Here is a 17,483-nt window from a genome sequence, read left to right on the forward strand (position 1 = left end):
ACCTGGCTGGACACAAAAATAGGGCGAAGCCCCACGTATTTTTTTTTTTAATTATTTCATGAAATTCATGGAATAATTAAGAAAAAAAGGGCTTCCCTATATTGTTGTGTCCGGCTAGGTACAAATAGGCAGCTGGTGGTTGGGGGCAGCCCGTTCCTGCCTGCTGTACCTGACTGGACACAAATATAGGGCGAAGCCCCACATAATTTTTTTTTAATTATTTCATGAATTTCCTGAAATAATTTAAAAAAAATTGACGTGGGGCTTTGCACTATATTTGGGTCCAGCCAGGTACAGCAGGCAGGAACGGGCTGCCCCCAACCACCAGCTGCCTATTTGTACCTGGTTGGACACAACAATATAGGGAAGCCCTTTTTTTCTTAATTATTCCATGAATTTCATGAAATAATTAAAAAAAAAAAAACGTGGAGCTTCTCCCTATTTTTGTGTCCAGCCAGGTACAACTAGGCAGCTGGGGGATGGAATCTGCAGCGCAGGGAGGCCCAAGCTTTCTGCCCCCCGCTGAAAATTGCAGTCCGCAGCCGCCCCGGAAAATGGCGCGTTCATAGAAGCTGGATGCTGTACCTGGCTGGCATACAAAAATATGGCGAAGCCCACGTCAAAAGTTTTGGGAAAAATTAATTAAAAAATAAATAATAATTTAGGGACTGCATCTTTATTAACTCCTCAAATGTCATTTAGTGTTAAAATAATGGATTTATTTAAAAAAAAAATGGCGTGGGATCCCCCATAATTTTAGTCTCTAGCGGAGGTTAAGCAGACGGCTGGGGCAGATGTTTGAAGCCTGGGAAGGGGGTAAAACCCACGGAGCTTCCCAGGCTACTAATATCAGCCCCCAGCTGAATACCTAGCCTTTACTAGCTATTAAAATGGGGGACCCCCCCCCAAAAAAATGACGTGGGGTCCCCCCTATTTTAATAGCTAGCAAAGGCTAGGCAGACAGCTGGGGGCTGATATTAATAGCCCAGGAAGGGTGCCATGAATATTGGCCCCCTCCCAGGCTAGAAACACCAGTCGTCAGCCGCCCCAGAAATGGCGCATCCATAGGATGCGCCAACTCTGGCACTTAGCCTCGCTCTTCCACGCTGCCCTGGTGCGGTGGCAGGGGGTAATAGTGGTGGGGTTCATGTCAGCGCCAGCTGCCATGAAGCCCAGGTTAGTAATGATGGGCGTCTATAAGACACCCCCATTGCTAACCTACAAAGTGTTAAAAAGAAAAAACACACACTACACCCAGAAAAAAATAATTTATTTGAAATAAAACACACAATTTTATTTAATTCTTAGTTTACTAAAAATAATAGTTACCTGTCCACGTTCCTGCGCTGATCTCCCATGCACAGCTGTCACATCTGGAGATGGTGACAGCTGTGCATGGCTGCTGTAAGCTCACGCTGCCGGGAACACGTCCGCTCCCGGCAGCAGGAGCCACTGACTGAGGTCACCGGAGTGCATTCAGTCAGCGCAGCTCCGGAGACCTCCTTTACGGCACTGCTGTACCGTGGGAATTTCTCGCTATACAGCAGGGCCGTAAAGCAGCTAACCGGAGCAGCGCTGCCTGAACTCCGGTGAACCCGCTTATGCTGTCATTCTAGCGGCGGCAGCGGTTCAGAGCGGTCACATTCTATGTGGCTGCTCTGAACTGGAGATCTTCGTGGGACACTCGTGGACTACTACGGAGGGGTAAGGATAAGGTTGTGGTTTATTATTTTATATTTTATTACAGGAGATCGATGGCTTCGGGGAATTAGGTGTCTTGGTGAGTATAGGTGTAGTTTTTTATTTTTTACTTTATTTTAGGTGGCGATCGGCGGGGACAGGTAATGTATGAACTAATTTCTTTTAGGTAACCACTGGCCACCAATGACATGTATTTAACATTTATTGGGGACACAGTAGGGCAATTTAAATAGCAGGATCAGTCTGATGGGAACTACTGCTCCCATCGAGCTGATCCTGCTGGCAGGAGTGGACGGGGGACAGACATAGGCCGATGGGAGTAGTAGTGTCACATCGGCCTATTTCTGCCTGCACGCACACACACCGCACACACCCGCACACCCCGCACACACACCCCGCACACACACCCCGCACACACACCCCGCACACATCGCACACCCGCACAAACATCGCGCACACACCCCGCGCACACACCCCGCGCACACACCCCGCGCACACACCCCGCGCACACACCCCGCACACACACCCCGCACACACACCCCGCACACACACTAATCATGACGGGTCTGGGAGGTGAGGCTGACCTGTGCGGCCGTGGGAAAGTTCATGTGAGTTCATGCAGTCAAGCATGAACTCACATGAACCCTCTGAGGGCAACGCGGCGACTTCAAATGAACAGCTGATCGGCATCACCTGATACCTCAGCTGTTCATTTGAAATAACCGGCGGGAAAGCGCAGCACAGAACGGGAAAGCCGGCGGTGAAGTCTTTTCACTGCCGGCTTCCCCGCCCGGGTCCTTCACTCCCCGCTCCCCGCCCGGTCCTAACTTACGATCGGGATGGGAGGTGGCGAGGGGAGCGGAGGATCTGGGTGGGAGGCTGCGGGGAAGCAGTATGGGGCTGTGTGATTGTTTAAAAGCCGGCGGCTTTATACCGCCCGCCGGCTTTTAAACAATCAGGAGAATTCTCCCCCGCTGGGATGGCATTCTGATGACAGGCTGGATCGCGCTGCCATCCAACTTGTCATCCTTCACAGACACTACAGAGCGCAGGCATTATGGGAACTTCCGATTCCGGTATCCGATATTGTAAAAGTATCGGAATTAAGTATCGGAATTCCGATACCGCGAATATCGGCCGATACCCGATATTACAGTATCGGAATGCTCAACACTATTCCCAGGTTATGTTGAGGAAACAGAGGGAAATCGCTCAGCAGGCACATCAACCCATGGCTGGCTTTTTCTCAAACTGATTTCTCAGAAATGCTGCAGTGATGTGGCCTAAAAACATAACCATTACAATGAAGAACTGCATAGTTAGGGCAAAATTGGGACAATTTTAGCCATTTTTTTGTAATCTCATACATTCTCATTTATGTGAATAAACTTGATCTGCAATACCATACAAAGCTCATGGACAATAGTCATTCTGTTTCTAGCCAAGAAAAAAAATCAGTTCTTAAGCTTCTCTAATTTGCATTTGCTTCTAGTATAGACCTCTTCAAAATAAAAGCATCTGCTATTGGTCATGATTTAAATTGAGCCCTGAATGAGGAATGGGACAATTAGGAGGCTTACTGAAGACTGATATATAGAAATTTTTACATCGCTTTTTAAATTCAATAGTAAATGTGTCTTTTAAGCATATATATACAGTACAGACCAAAAGTTTGGACACACCTCATTTAAAGATTTTTCATTTTTTTTTCATGACTATGAAAATTGTACATTCACACTGAAGGCATCAAAACTATGAATTCTCTTGGCATTCTCTTGATTAGCTTCAAGAGGTAGTCACCGGAAATGGTCTTCCAACAATCTTGAAGGAGTTCCCAGAGATGCTTAGCACTTGTTGGCCCTTTTGCATTCACTCTGCGGTCCAGCTCACCCCAAACCATCTCGATTGGGTTCAGGTCTGGTGACTGTGGAGGCCAGGTCATCTGGCGTAGCACCCCATCACTCTCCTTCTTGGTCAAATAGCCCTTGCACAGCCTGGAGGTGTGTTTGGGGTCATTGTCCTGTTGAAAAATAAATGATGGTCCAACTAAATGCAAACCGGATGGAATAGCATGCCGCTGCAAGATGCTGTGGTAGCCATGCTGGTTCAGTATGCCTTCAATTTTGAATAAATCCCCAACAGTGTCACTAGCAAAGCACCCCCACACCATCACACCTCCTCCTCCATGCTTCACGGTGGGAACCAAGCATGTAGAGTCCATCCGTTCACCTTTTCTGCGTCGCACAAAGACATGGTGGTTGGAACCAAAGATCTCAAATTTGGACTCATCAGACCAAAGAACAGATTTCCACTGGTCTAATGTCCATTCCTTGTGTTCTTTAGCCCAAACTTGTCTCTTCTGCTTGTTGCCTGTCCTTAGCAGTGGTTTCCTAGCAGCTATTTTACCATGAAGGCCTGCTGCACAAAGTCTCCTCTTAACAGTTGTTGAAGAGATGTGTCTGCTGCTAGAACTCTGTGTGGCATTGACCTGGTCTCTAATCTGAGCGGCTGTTAACCTGCGATTTCTGAGGCTGGTGACTTGGATAAACTTATCCTCAGAAGCAGAGGTGACTCTTGGTCTTCCTTTCCTTGGGCGGTCCTCATGTGAGCCAATTTCTTTGTAGCGCTTGATGGTTTTTGCAACTGCACTTGGGGGCACTTTCAAAGGTTTCCCAATTTTTCACACTGACTGACCTTCATTTCTTAAAGTAATGATGGCCACTCGTTTTTCTTTACTTAGCTGCTTTTTTCTTGCCATAATACAAATTCTAACAGTCTATTCAGTAGGACTATCAGCTGTGTATCCACCAGACTACTGCACAACACAACTTATGGTCCCAACCCCATTTATAAGGCACGAAATCCCACTTATTAAACCTGACAGGGCATACCTGTGAAGTGAAAACCATTTCCGGTGGCTACCTCTTGAAGCTCATCAAGAGAATGCCAAGAGTGTGAAAGCAGTCATCAAAGCAAAAGGTGGCTACTTTGAAGAACCTAGAATATAAGACATATTTTCAGTTGTTTCACACTTTTTTGTTAAGTATATAATTCCACATGTATTAATTCATCATTTTGATGCCTTCAGTGTGAATGTACAATTTTCATAGTCATGAAAATATGAAAAATCTTTAAATGAAAAGGTGTATCCAAACTTTTGGTCTGTACTGCATGTATATATATATATATATATATATATATATATATATATATATATATATAATATACAGTGATCAAAAAAATAAAGGGAAAGGGAACACTCAAATAACACATCCTAGATCTGAATGAATGAAATATTCTCATTGAATACTTTGTTCTGTAGAAAGTTGAATGTGCTGACAACAAAATCACGCAAAAATCATCAATGGAAATCAAATTTATTAACCAATGGAGGCCTGGTTTTGGAGTCACCGCAACTTTGATGTAAGGTCCTTAAAACAAGTCAAAATGAGGCTCAGTATTGTGTGTGGCCTCCACGTGCCTGTATGACCTCCCTACAACGCCTGGGCATGCTCCTGATGAGGTTGCGGATGGTCTCCTGTGGGATCTCCTCCCAGACCTGGACTAAAGCATCCGCCAACTCCTGGACAGTCTGTGGTGCTACGTGACGTTGGTGGATGGAGCGAGACATGATGTCCCAGATGTGCTCAATCGGATTTAGGTCTGGGGAACGGGCGGGCCAGTCCATAGCTTCAATGCCTTCATCTTGCAGGAACTGCTGACACACTCCAGCCACATGAGGTCTGGCATTGTCCTGCATTAGGAGGAACGCAGGGCCAACCGCACCAGTATATGGTCTCACAAGGGGTCTGAGGATCTCATGTCGGTACCTAATGCCAGTCAGGCTACCTCTGGCGAGCACATGGAGGGCTGTGCGGCCATCCAAAGAAATGCCACCCCACACCATTACTGACCCACTGCCAAACCGGTCATGGTGAAGGATGTTGCAGGCAGCAGATCGCTTTCCACGGCTTCTCGAGACTCTGTCACGTCTGTCATATGTGCTCAGTGTGAGCCTGCTTTCGTCTGTGAAGAGCACAGGGCACCAGTGGTGACTTTGCCCATCCTGGTGTTCTGTGGCAAATGCCAAGCTTCCTGCATGGTGTTAGGCTGTGAGCACAACCCCCATCTGTGGACGTCGGGCCCTCATACCACCCTCATGGAGTTGGTTTCTAACCGTTTGTGCAGACACATGCACATTGGTGGCCTGCTGGAGGTCATTTTGCAGGGCTCTGGCAGTGCGCCTCCTGTTCCTCCTTGCACAAAGGCAGAGGTAGCTGTCCTGCTGCTGGATTGTTGCCCTCCTATGGCCCCCTGCACGTCTCCTGGTGTACTGGCCTGTCTCCTGGTATCGCCTCCAGCCTCTGGACACTACGATGACAGACACAGCAAACCTTCTTACCACAGCTCGCATTGATGTGCCATCCTGGATGAGCTGCACTACCTGAGCACTTGTACAAAGTCAGGGATTTTGTAAGAGTCGCTAAGTCAGGTGTATGAGTAACCAATTATACCAAACAGGTGTTAATGATCATCATTTTCATAAGTAGGGTTGAACACCGTCATTAACTGAGAGTAAAACCGCTATGTAGGAGGCTTAAAACTGGGCAAAGAAAAGCGAAACTCTGCTACAAAGGTGAGGCTGTAGTAGACAGTTTCATGTCATAGGTCATAGTATGACTGAGCACAGCAACAAGACACAATGTAGTTATACTGCATCAGTAATGTCTCTCCCATGCAGACTAGGGTTTCAAGATGTGCTGTTCAAGCTCTCTTTTGAAGAAACAACAAGAAATGGGTAATGGTGAGGACCATAAGAATTAATAGTTGGCAAAGGAAACTGTGTGCATCAGATGAAAAACACATCATGGTTACTTTCCTTCAAAATCAGAAGATGTCCAGCAGTGCCATCAGCTCAGAACTGGCAGCAACCAGTGGAACCCAACTACACACATCTACTGTTCAGGGAAATCTGTCCAGAAGTGGTCTTCCTGGACGAATTGTGGCCAAAAGCCAAACAACTTAACTATGCAGAAAAACTTATGATCTGGGTTGCAGGAAAATGGCAGCAGATTTTCTGAACTGATGAGTCAAAATGTGAAATATTTGGCTGTAACATAAGGCATTTTGATCACTGAAGGACTGAAGTGCAATACAATAATGAGTGTCTGCAGGTAACAGTGAAGCATGGTGGAGATTCCTTTAAACGTAGGTGTGCAATTGTACCTAGGATAACTGATGCTTTTATGCTGTTTTGAAGGCAAAGGGTGGTCAGGTCACACCTAATGTTGGTTTGGTTTAGATTTCTCTTTTTTCATTCACTTTGCATTTTGGTAATTGCATTCCAACAAGACAGACTCCAAGGAATTGAAGGGGAATTCAAGAAGAAAAGTGAAAAAAAAAATTCCTGAAACAACCCAACCAATTAGTCGCAATATGCAACAGGTTATGTATTCATTTTGTTTGGTAACGTGTCTGGGTGTCCATTCATTAGAACCATGTCCTCTAAAGCTGCTCCAAATGGTAAGAGAAGGAAAGCAAAGGGTTCTCTATGTGCATGATCTTGTTTATTCATTTACACCATTGTATTATAAATGATTGTTCAAGGGAACAGTCATACTTGAAAAAATTACCAAGTATGGAATGGACAAGGCAACTGTTAGGTGGATTCATAACTGGCTTAGTGATCGGAATTAAAGAGTGGTCGTAAATGGCTTCACATCCAGTTGGATGGATGTCTCAAGTGGGGTACCACAGAGCTCTGTCCTGGGACCTGTATTGTTCAACATCTTTATCAATGATTTAGATGAAGGAATTGATGGTAAACTGATTAAATTTGCTGATGACACAAAGCTAGGAGGGATCGCTAATACTAGAGAAGAGAGAGAGAGAGAGAGGATTCAAAAAGACCTAAGTAAACTGGAGCAGTGGGCAGTAACTAACAGAATGGTTTTTAACAGGGAAAAATGCAAAGTACTACATCTGGGCAATAAAAATGAAAAAAGCATATACAAAATGGGAGGAATAGAGCTAAGCAACAGCACATGTGAAAAAGACTTAGGTATACTAATAGATCATAGACTGAACATGAGTCAACAGTGTGATGCAGCAGCAAAAAAGGCAAATACAATTCTGGGATGTATTAACAGAAGCATACAGTCTAGATCACGTGAAGTCATTATCGGACTTTACTCCTCTTTGGTCAGACCTCATCTGGAATACTGCGTCCAGTTTTGGGCACCACATTTTAAAAAAGACATCGACAAACTGGAGCAAGTTCAGAGAAGAGCGACCAGAATGGTGACCGGTCTGCAAACCATGTCCTATGAGGAACGGTTACAGGATTTGGGAATGTTTAGCTTGCAAAAAAGAAGACTGAGAGGAGACTTAATAGCTATCTACAAATATCTCAAGGGCTGTCACATTGTAGAAGGATCATCTTTATTCTCATTTGCACAAGGAAAGACTAGAAGCAATGGGATGAAACTGAATGGGAGGAGACACAGATTAGATATTAGAAAAAAATTTTTGACAGTTAGGGTGATCAATGAGTGGAACAGGCTGCCACGAGAGGTGGTGAGTTCCCCTTCAATGGACGTCTTCAAACAGAGGCCGGACAGATATCTGTCTGAGATGATTTAGTGAATCCTGCTTTGAGCAGGGGGTTGGACCAGATGACCCAGCAGGTCCCCTCCAACTCTACCATTCTATGATTCTATGATGTAATGCAGGCCTTCGCTGTATTTAGCATGTACCTAAGAAGTGACTTTTTGTATTTGCCCCCCAAAAAATATTATGTCAGAACTGTTAAAGTTGTACTGTCATTGAGAGCCCCTGTTAGTGGTGGTAGTTTCTTGGATCCTGCACCAAGATGGTCTGATGTAACCCTGACACAGCTCCAGAATGGTGTAAGTTTATGCCTTCCTCCTTGCTGTAGCGCCAACGCTTTGTGGATATACACTACCTAGGAACATTTTGCTCAGAATATGATGACTAAAACTGTAGAGAATTGCTAAGTGGGGTCTTTTGTACGAGAATCTGGTCATGCTGTTTTTTTGTAAGAGAGATATCAAGATCTATTCCCAGGACTTGGTGGTGTACTAGGTAATTACTATACCATTTGAAGCACATAGCATTGATGACCTACAATGGAAAGTGTGAGCGTTGTCTGGTTTGTCAGTGTGTGGCCTGGAAAAGGTTCAGGGGTGATGAGTGATCAGGACCCTGTAGCTTAGATAATCCATTTAATAAATATTCTGTCTAAAAGCTCCCATGTAAGATTCAAGCACAGAACGTAAGCTCTTCTAGTCCAGCTCCAAAGTTAGGGTTAAGCAGCCCAGCCAACTAGCTTTGTGAATGTCTTAGTGAATTTACATGGGAAATATATTACATATTTGCAGTTATTGCAGTTTTCACATGGAAAATTTTGCCGTATTCATAAAACTGGACAGCTCTGAAAGATTATCTGGCATAGGCCATATTATGTTGATTTTTTTCTATATGAGCTTGATAAATAGGAATAGGGAATGGTGACGTAACCTAGTGAAGTGCTCTTCAAATCACTTGGCATAGGCTGATCACTCCTGCTAACCAGGCCTTATTTGATTTAGTTAATTAATATTTTAATGTTAAACTGAGTTCAGGAGACACTAGGCTTTGACCATGTATAAGGTTCAGACATCACCATATTCTTTGCTAGTGAGACCCCTGAAAAAATAGCTTGAGAAGGCCTGGTGTAGTGTGAATGCTTTACTCATCTGGTATGCCATGATGTATTACCACTGCGATCTGACATGGTGGCTGTGTATCCTTTGTTGTTTTACTGTTTATTGCTTTTCATCCTTTATCACTGCTCAGTTAATTTGCTTGCTGAAAACCTTAATGAAAAATATAATCCTTTCTTTATGGCACATGCAAATGAGGCAGTAATTAAAGTTACATCATTATGTATACTTCAGGGACTATGCGTTTAGGAAGCAGACTCCGTGGTATTCCTGACACACGCCAATAGCAAGCAGGGGAACCTTCATGGTGTGCATAAATAATCGCTGCCTCAAGGCTGCCTTCACACAAATGGATTTTCAGTCTGACATCGCACGGATAGCACTAGGGCCAATGTTCTTCAATTTGGCTGTTCAGATGACAAATGTCCATGTGAAAATAATTGCAGAATCAAAGCTCTATTGTTTTCGGTATTTCTTATAAAACTTTCCTATCAAAGTGTGTGGATGCGCAAAAAAAAATTGTATCCCATACAAATTATCCATATAGCATCCGATTTTTACATCTACATTGCAATTCTTAATATAAGAAACAGTATTTCGTCTTGTAAATCTCTTTAACTGCTGATGTATGAAAATCAATGCCATTTGGTGACACATGGATACTCATGAAAAATATTCTGTTTTTACTGGATGAAAATCAGATGACTTTTATTTTCCTGTGTGAACTTAGCCTTAGGGCTCGTTCAGTCAGGCATATAATCAGTCAGTGTGCACACGGACCCATTATTACTTACTGTGCTATTTTCCACAGAGTTCAATGGTCTGCATGGAAAAAAATCACGGCATCCACTACTTTGGTCCATTTCCAGCTTAGAATAATGTATGCAATGAAAGGCACACAATGCTGCACATGGAGCCAGTCCCGTCCGCAGTTTGCAGTTTTGATTTATTCGTCTGAACCTGGCCTTATACAGTCATATGAAAAAGTTTGGGCACCCCTATTAATCTTAAGCTTAATGTTTTATAAAAATTGGTGTTTTTGCAACAGCTATTTCAGTTTGATATATGTAATAACTGTTGGACACAGTAATGTTTCTGCCTTGAAATGAGGTTTATTGTACTAACAGAAAATGTGCAATCTGCATTCAAACAAAATTTGAAAGGTGCATAAGTATGGGCACCCTTATCATTTTCTTGTTTTAAATACTCCTACCTACTTTTTACTGACTTACTAAAGCACTTTTTTTGGTTTTGTAACCTCATGGAGCTTTGAACTTTATAGCCAGGTGTATGCAATCATGAGAAAAGCTACTTAAAGTGGCCACTTGCAAGTTGTTCTCCTGTTTGAATCTCCTCTGAAGAGTGGCATCATGTGCTCCTCAAAACAACTGTCAAATGATCTGAAAACAAAGATTATTCAACATAGTTGTTCAGGGGAAGCATACAAAAAGCTGTCTCAGAGATTTAACCTGTCAGTTTCCACTGTGAGGAACATAGTAAGGAAATGGAAGAACACAGGGACAGTTCTTGTTAAGGCCAGAAGTGGCAGGCCAAGAAAAACATCAGAAAGGCAGAGAAGAAGAATGGTGAGATCAGTCAAGGACAATCCTCAGACCACCCCCAGAGAGCTGCAGCATCAACTTGCTGCAGATGGTGTCACTGTGCATCGGTCAACTATACAAGGCACTTTGCACAAGGAGAAGCTGTATGGGAGAGTGATGCGAAAGAAGCCGTTTCTGCAAGCACGCCACAAACAGAGTTGGCTGAGGTATGCAAAAGCACATTTGGAGAAGCCAATTTCTTTTTGGAAGAAGGTCCTGTGGACTGATGAAATCAAGATTGAGTTATTTGGTCATACAAAAAGGCGTTATGCATGGTGGCAAAAAAACACAGCATTCCAAGAAAAACACTTGCTACCCACAGTAAAATTTGGTGGAGGTTCCATAATGCTTTGGGGCTGTGTGGTCAATGCTGGCACTGGGAATCTTGTTAAAGTTGAGGGACGCATGGATTCCACTCAGTATCAGCAGATTCTTGACAATAGTGTTCAAGAATCAGTGATAAATATGAAGTTACAAAGTGGATGGATCTTTCAGCAAGACAATGATCCAAAACACCGCTCCAAATCTACTCAGGCATTCATGCAGAGGAACAATTACAATGTTCTGGAATGGCCATCCCAGTCCCCAGACCTGAATATCATTGAACATCTGTGGGATCATTTGAAGAGGGCTGTCCATGCTCGGCGACCATCAAACTTAACTGAACTGGAATTGTTTTGTAAAGAGGAATGGTCAAAAATACCTTCATCCAGGATCCAGGAACTCATTAAAAGCTACAGGAAGCGACTAGAGGCTGTTATTTTTGCAAAAGGAGGATCTACTAACTATTAATATCACTTTTCTGGTGATGTGCCCAGACTTATGCACCTGTCAAATTTTGTTTGAATGCAGATTGCACATTTTCTGTTAGTACAATGAACCTCATTTCAAGGCAGAAACATTACTGTATCCAACAGTTATTACATATATCAAACTGAAATAGCTGTTGCAAAAACACCAATTTTTATAGAACATTAAGCTTAAGATTAATAGGGGTGCCCAAACTTTTTCATATGACTGTACATATGAGAATTTACCTCGCAATATTCACCAATCTACACAAATACAGAATTCTGCCATCTAGGTGTACAATCGTTTGGTGAATGTGCTGTGTATTTGTATTTAAATTTGTCATTTTGTAATTTATTGTGATAGTTATAAATACAAATGCAGTTGACAGAAAAGAAAGGTGGCAACCATAGTTCCAATGTGGTAGTCCTTCATGTCGGAGGCAATGTGTGAATGAGCAGCGTACGGTGCATGACTAGGTGCCTTGCTACAATTCACTTCACAGCTTTCTAACACTTTCCCTCCACTGAAATAAGCATGAATTGCATGAATATGTCTATTAACAGGTAAGCGAGTGTTGTCACTGACAGTAACAAGTGCTTTTCTCTCTGCTTCTCTCTCACTCTCCACGCTGGTGCTGGATAATCGGCAGAATCCTTTATTGTCACTTCCACTGTTACGCACACTGTCCATCCAACGCACTTCAGGGGTATTGTCTTTCTTCTTCTTGTGTGCTCGATTCTATTGTAGATATGCACTAGATCTGCAGGTAGTATGCATGCCATGTATTATTACCCCATGAAAACATGCAGTGCACTACATTAGACAGTGTCGTATGTAGAGAGGTTTATTGCCAGTCTGTACTGTGCATGTTACTGGGTATTGGTGCTGCCCGCTACTGCTTGACATGGGGCTGCCGTGCCTCGAGAAAGCACACGCTGTTACAGCTTCATCCTAGATGAGCAGCTTCAGTATCTGCTTTGTCTCTTCAAGGTGCACGGTAAAATGTAGACTTTAGATCTGTGATCGTACAGTGGGCAAGAGTATGATTTACAGCTGTATTCCATGCATTAAAAGAAGCCAAGATATAAGGAAATGCATTATTGTCTAATCCTACCATCACATACAGCTAGAGCTGTGATGCCACCCGTATGTACTGTATACTTCTTAAATAGCTAATAGTCCTGTGTCATCAGAAAATCACCTATTGTTTAATCAGGGTTTTGTGTTTCATGTATTTTTTTTTTTTAAAAATAGGCAATTTTTTTTCAGAAGATCTTAATTAAAAAAAATCTTGCAGTTTTCACACTAACCACTGGGGCTCATTTAGTCTCATACTTCCTGTGCTTTCAGGAAGAGTTTTCAGCAGGCTCGTTATCAGCAGAGGCAGAATTGCAATGACAGGAACCCCCTATATACACAGCTAACAACACAGTGTCTACCATTCCCAATAAGTGATATCACAGCCGACACTGTTCTCCATTCCTTCATAATGACCTTTGCACACGACCATTAGATGCTTTTATACAAAAATCAGGGTCAGTCAGTTACATAGAATGATTAAAGACTTCGATCCATCCAGCTATGCATTCTCTATCGCTAGATTATTTATAACCCACAATGCGTTTAATGCCATTTCTTGTGGTTAATGTACATGTGGATTTTCTGAAGCAACAGAAAGATAGAGCCTTAAATAATCCCAATGATCAGTGTAAAAATTGCTAGATTTCCAAGTTTTATTTTAATAAAGATTGTAAAAGGGTAAAAAAAATATATATTGCTATTTTTTTACATGTTAAACAAAAACCTGATTTAAACAATTGGTTATTTTTTGATGACACATTTCATTTAATCAACCACTTCCAAATAAATGTCAGGGTTATTTGTATCCAATTACTAAGCGGATTAACCTTGTATAGCCATGTGCCTGGAAGCTGCCCGGCGCTCACACAAAGTTCCTTCTATTCCACATTATGCTACCATAGTCCTCCTCGGAGGCAATGACTAGGACCAATGCCTCCTCACATGGGCTAACCGAAGTGCTCTGACGCTTAAACAAAATAGATACAAATGCGGTTTTAGTAATGTGACTACCCATATACACTATGTAAAGTATAATGCATATGTAAGGAGAGTAAAAACCCAGCATGTTAATAAGCTGTTTTTTTTTACAACACATTAATGAAAGTATCGCCATTAATGTGCAGCTTAGTATCTTAGGCCGAACAGAGTGAAATATGCATGCAGTACGGGGTAGATAAGTCTGAATTTTTGGAGATATAAAATTATATTTCTTTTCATTTATTGAATTGAATAGTAAAAAGAAACCTTAAAGCTAAGGATACACAGTAGACGTTCATGTCATTGGTTGGGAAACAAGTGAATTTCTGTAACAATATATGTAGACCTATTATAGGATATAGTAAAAGATGAATATGGTCAAACATGTCATGACCAAGTTCAAATTTATTATTAGCTATGAGGTTGGCCTTTACACAACCTTTAGTTGTAACCATGGCTGGTAAAATGACTTTATTGGTTGTATGTAAAATATGCAACTTTTCTGTATGCTTGGTATATCAGTTCTTCACTGTTTTCTCTGTTCTATTTCATTGAGTGGAAATATTTTCATTTCCAGAACTTGTTATTATGTAATTATTAGTTTTTACCCAAATTAAAGGGAACCGGTCATGTAAAATAATGCTATTAACCTGGCGATTTGGGGTTAATCTGCAGGTTAATAGCGTTCTGACACCCTGTGGCCGCCGCACTGAGAGCCCCGCTGCCAGGAGGAAATTAACTTTATTCCCCCTGGCAGCCTCGCTCTTTCTGTCATAGGGGTGGCACTGGCATGGTTTCAGTTACCACTCTGTATAGAGAGCAATGACAGGTTCCCTTCAAATTGGAAAACCACTTTAATATTGCCACAATAAAGTCTACTGAGTAGTCCTATGCTCAGGTAATACTAATATTGAAGGTATTCAGCACAAACTAGTGTTAATTGGTGCACCCCTTTTTGAGGCCAAGCAGTTCAGTGCACCTTCCCACCTACTTGTTTTACATCTTTCATCATGGCTGTAATGCCATAGCTGTCAATTGTGGAACAGGAGCATGGAGAAAGATGGAAAACAAGGTGGAGAGGTGCACTGAAGTTCTCGGACTACCCAAGGGTGCACCAAGCTCCTGTATTTGGTTTGAACAGCCACTTTGTGTTGACAGACTCTCTTTAATGGACATGTGCTGATTAAGTACAATACTTTAGAGTCATCTATAACATGCTCTAAGACGGATTGAACTCTGGTTGTAGTCAGGATGACTAGATTAGAGTGATAAAATCTCTTTTCTTCTCCAGAAATTGAGCACTAAGTAGTGATGCATGCCTGCAATGTAGAAATGTTGTGCATTTATGAAGATTAATCTCTGTCTCCTTACTCAATATTCAGCTCAGCCCGTTATTCCACTGATCAAGAATATCACTGCTGCGGAAACATCAGCTACTGTCCTGTGGAATTTTGAGAACGTAGATACCAGGCTCTTTGTTAAATATGTAGAATTGAGTAAGAACCTATTTAAATAAAAATGACCATACATTAAAGTAAAACCCCTTAAAGTCCAAGTACATTGTAGTGCCACTCAAGCTAAATTTTAAGTATGGATGATTGAATCTCATAATTGATGTTTGAAGATTACTGGCCAATCTTTGAGAGTTTCCCTTAAAAAATATATGATCCTTAATGGGAATACACTTGTGGTGAGTGTTCTTCCTATGTTGAACATAAGACAAAAGAATGTCCCCTTTTGTTCATTATTCTACCCAAAAGCTTAGACTGATGCATTGGGTGAAGCTTATTTTGTTGAATAAAAGTCCACTTACCTGAGTCCATACATTTGATTCCCGTTCATTTGGCTCCATTGCATCAAATCCAGTATCACAATGTCAATTAATAAAGATTTCCTCGCATGCTATGTTAGTACAATTGATCAGAATCTACTTATTCTTAAGTTATTCCTATGTTGTCTGAAATTCTCCTAGACAAAGAAGATTGGAAAGAGGAAACTATAAATGGTACTCGGAGCGCCTTTATATTAAAGGGCTTATCTCCTGGAACATCATATAAAGTTCAAGTTTATTCTGATGATCATACAGATTTGTATTCAGAAGAAACTTTTCAGACAGGTCCAGGTGAGGCATTTGTGCAGCAACTCATGTGCCTCACATCTTTTAGGGACATCTCCATCTTTGTAAAGGGGAATAGCTGTCAGTTTTAGAATTTTCCATCATAATTTCAATGAGAGAACAGCCAATAAAGTGTTATATACTTCCTCTTTGTTCTTGTTGTTATATTCACATCTGAAAGCATGTACAGATAACATTAGATTTGGGGCTCTTAGCAATATTTAATTGCATTATCACCCATGTTGACCTCTGTTGATATTTTGCGCATGCAATTACTAGAAAGTACATGGGGCTAAAGGCTTTGGGGTAGTCTGCACTGTGGTATTTTGGAGAAGAGGGTGTAAAATAAATAATGTGGACAAAACTATTGGGACACACATTCTAATGATTAAATTCATGTTTTTTATTCAGTCCTATTGTCACATACGGTGGTGGCCAAAAGTATTGGCACCCCTGCAATTCTGTCAGATAATACTCTGTTTCTTCCTGAAAATGATTGCAATCACAAATTCTTTGGTATTATTATCTTCATTTAATTTGTCTTCAATGAAAAAACACAAAAAGAATTGTCCTAAAGCCAAATTGGATATAATTCCACACCAAACCAAAAAAAGGGGGTGGACAAAAGTATTGGCACTGTTTGAAAAATCATGTGATGCTTCTCTAATTCGTGTAATTAACAGCACCTGTAACTTACCTGTGGCACCTAACAGGTGTTGGCAATAACTAAATCACACTTGCAGCCAGTTAACATGGATTAAAGTTGACTCAACCTCTGTCCTGTGTCCTTGTGTGTACCACATTGAGCATGGAGAAAAGAAAGAAGATCAAAGAACTGTCTGAGGACTTGAGAAACCAAATTGTGAGGAAGCATGAGCAATCTCAAGGCTACAAGTCCATCTCCAAAGACCTGAATGTTCCTGTGTCTTCCGTGCGCAGTGTCATCAAGAAGTTTAAAGCCCATGGCACTGTGGCTAACCACCCTAGATGTGGACGGAAAAGAAAAATTGACGAGAGATTTCAACGCAAGATTGTGTGGATGGTGGATAAAGAACTTCGACTAACATCCAAACAAGTTCAAGCTGCCCTGCAGTCCGAGGGTACAACAGTGTCAACCCGTACTATCCGTCGGCGTCTGAATGAAAAGGGACTGTATGGTAGGATACCCAGGAAGACCCCACTTCTTACCCCGAGACATAAAAAAGCCAGGCTGGAGTTTGCCAAAACTTACCTGAGAAAGCCTAAAACGTTTTGGAAGAATGTTCTCTGGGCAGATGAGACAAAAGTAGAGCTTTTTGGGAAAAAGCATCAACATAGAGTGTACAGGAAAAAAAAAGAGGCATTCAAAGAAAAGAACATGGTCCCTACAGTCAAACATGGCGGAGGTTCCCTGATGTTTTGGGGTTGCTTTGCTGCCTCTGGCACTGGACTGCTTGACCGTATGCATGGCATTATGAAGTCTGAATACTACCAACAAATTTTGCAGCATAA

At 42.0% G+C, this 17,483-nt stretch overlaps 1 protein-coding gene across 15 annotated transcripts in view; it reads left to right on the top strand.

Annotated features, from left to right (window-relative positions):
• Positions 1–17,483, top strand: part of NRCAM (neuronal cell adhesion molecule) — a 256,326-nt gene that overhangs the window by 229,134 nt on the left and 9,709 nt on the right. For 9 of the 15 annotated variants that reach the window (XM_073651992.1, XM_073651989.1, XM_073651988.1 and 6 more), the window contains 3 exons: positions 12,468–12,524; positions 15,259–15,372; positions 15,849–15,998. The exons of 4 other annotated variants lie outside the window; for them this stretch is intronic. In XM_073651992.1, the coding sequence (XP_073508093.1) occupies positions 12,468–12,524; positions 15,259–15,372; positions 15,849–15,998 (321 nt within the window). The remainder of the gene's footprint in view (positions 1–12,467; positions 12,525–15,258; positions 15,373–15,848; positions 15,999–17,483) is intronic. 2 more of the 15 variants (XM_073651996.1, XM_073651997.1) reach the window with 1 other exon arrangement.

This window comes from Phyllobates terribilis, unplaced genomic scaffold, assembly GCF_046119375.1.
Source record: "Phyllobates terribilis strain yellow unplaced genomic scaffold, ASM4611937v1 Scaffold_11__3_contigs__length_659146591, whole genome shotgun sequence".
Lineage (NCBI taxonomy): Eukaryota > Metazoa > Chordata > Amphibia > Anura > Dendrobatidae > Phyllobates > Phyllobates terribilis.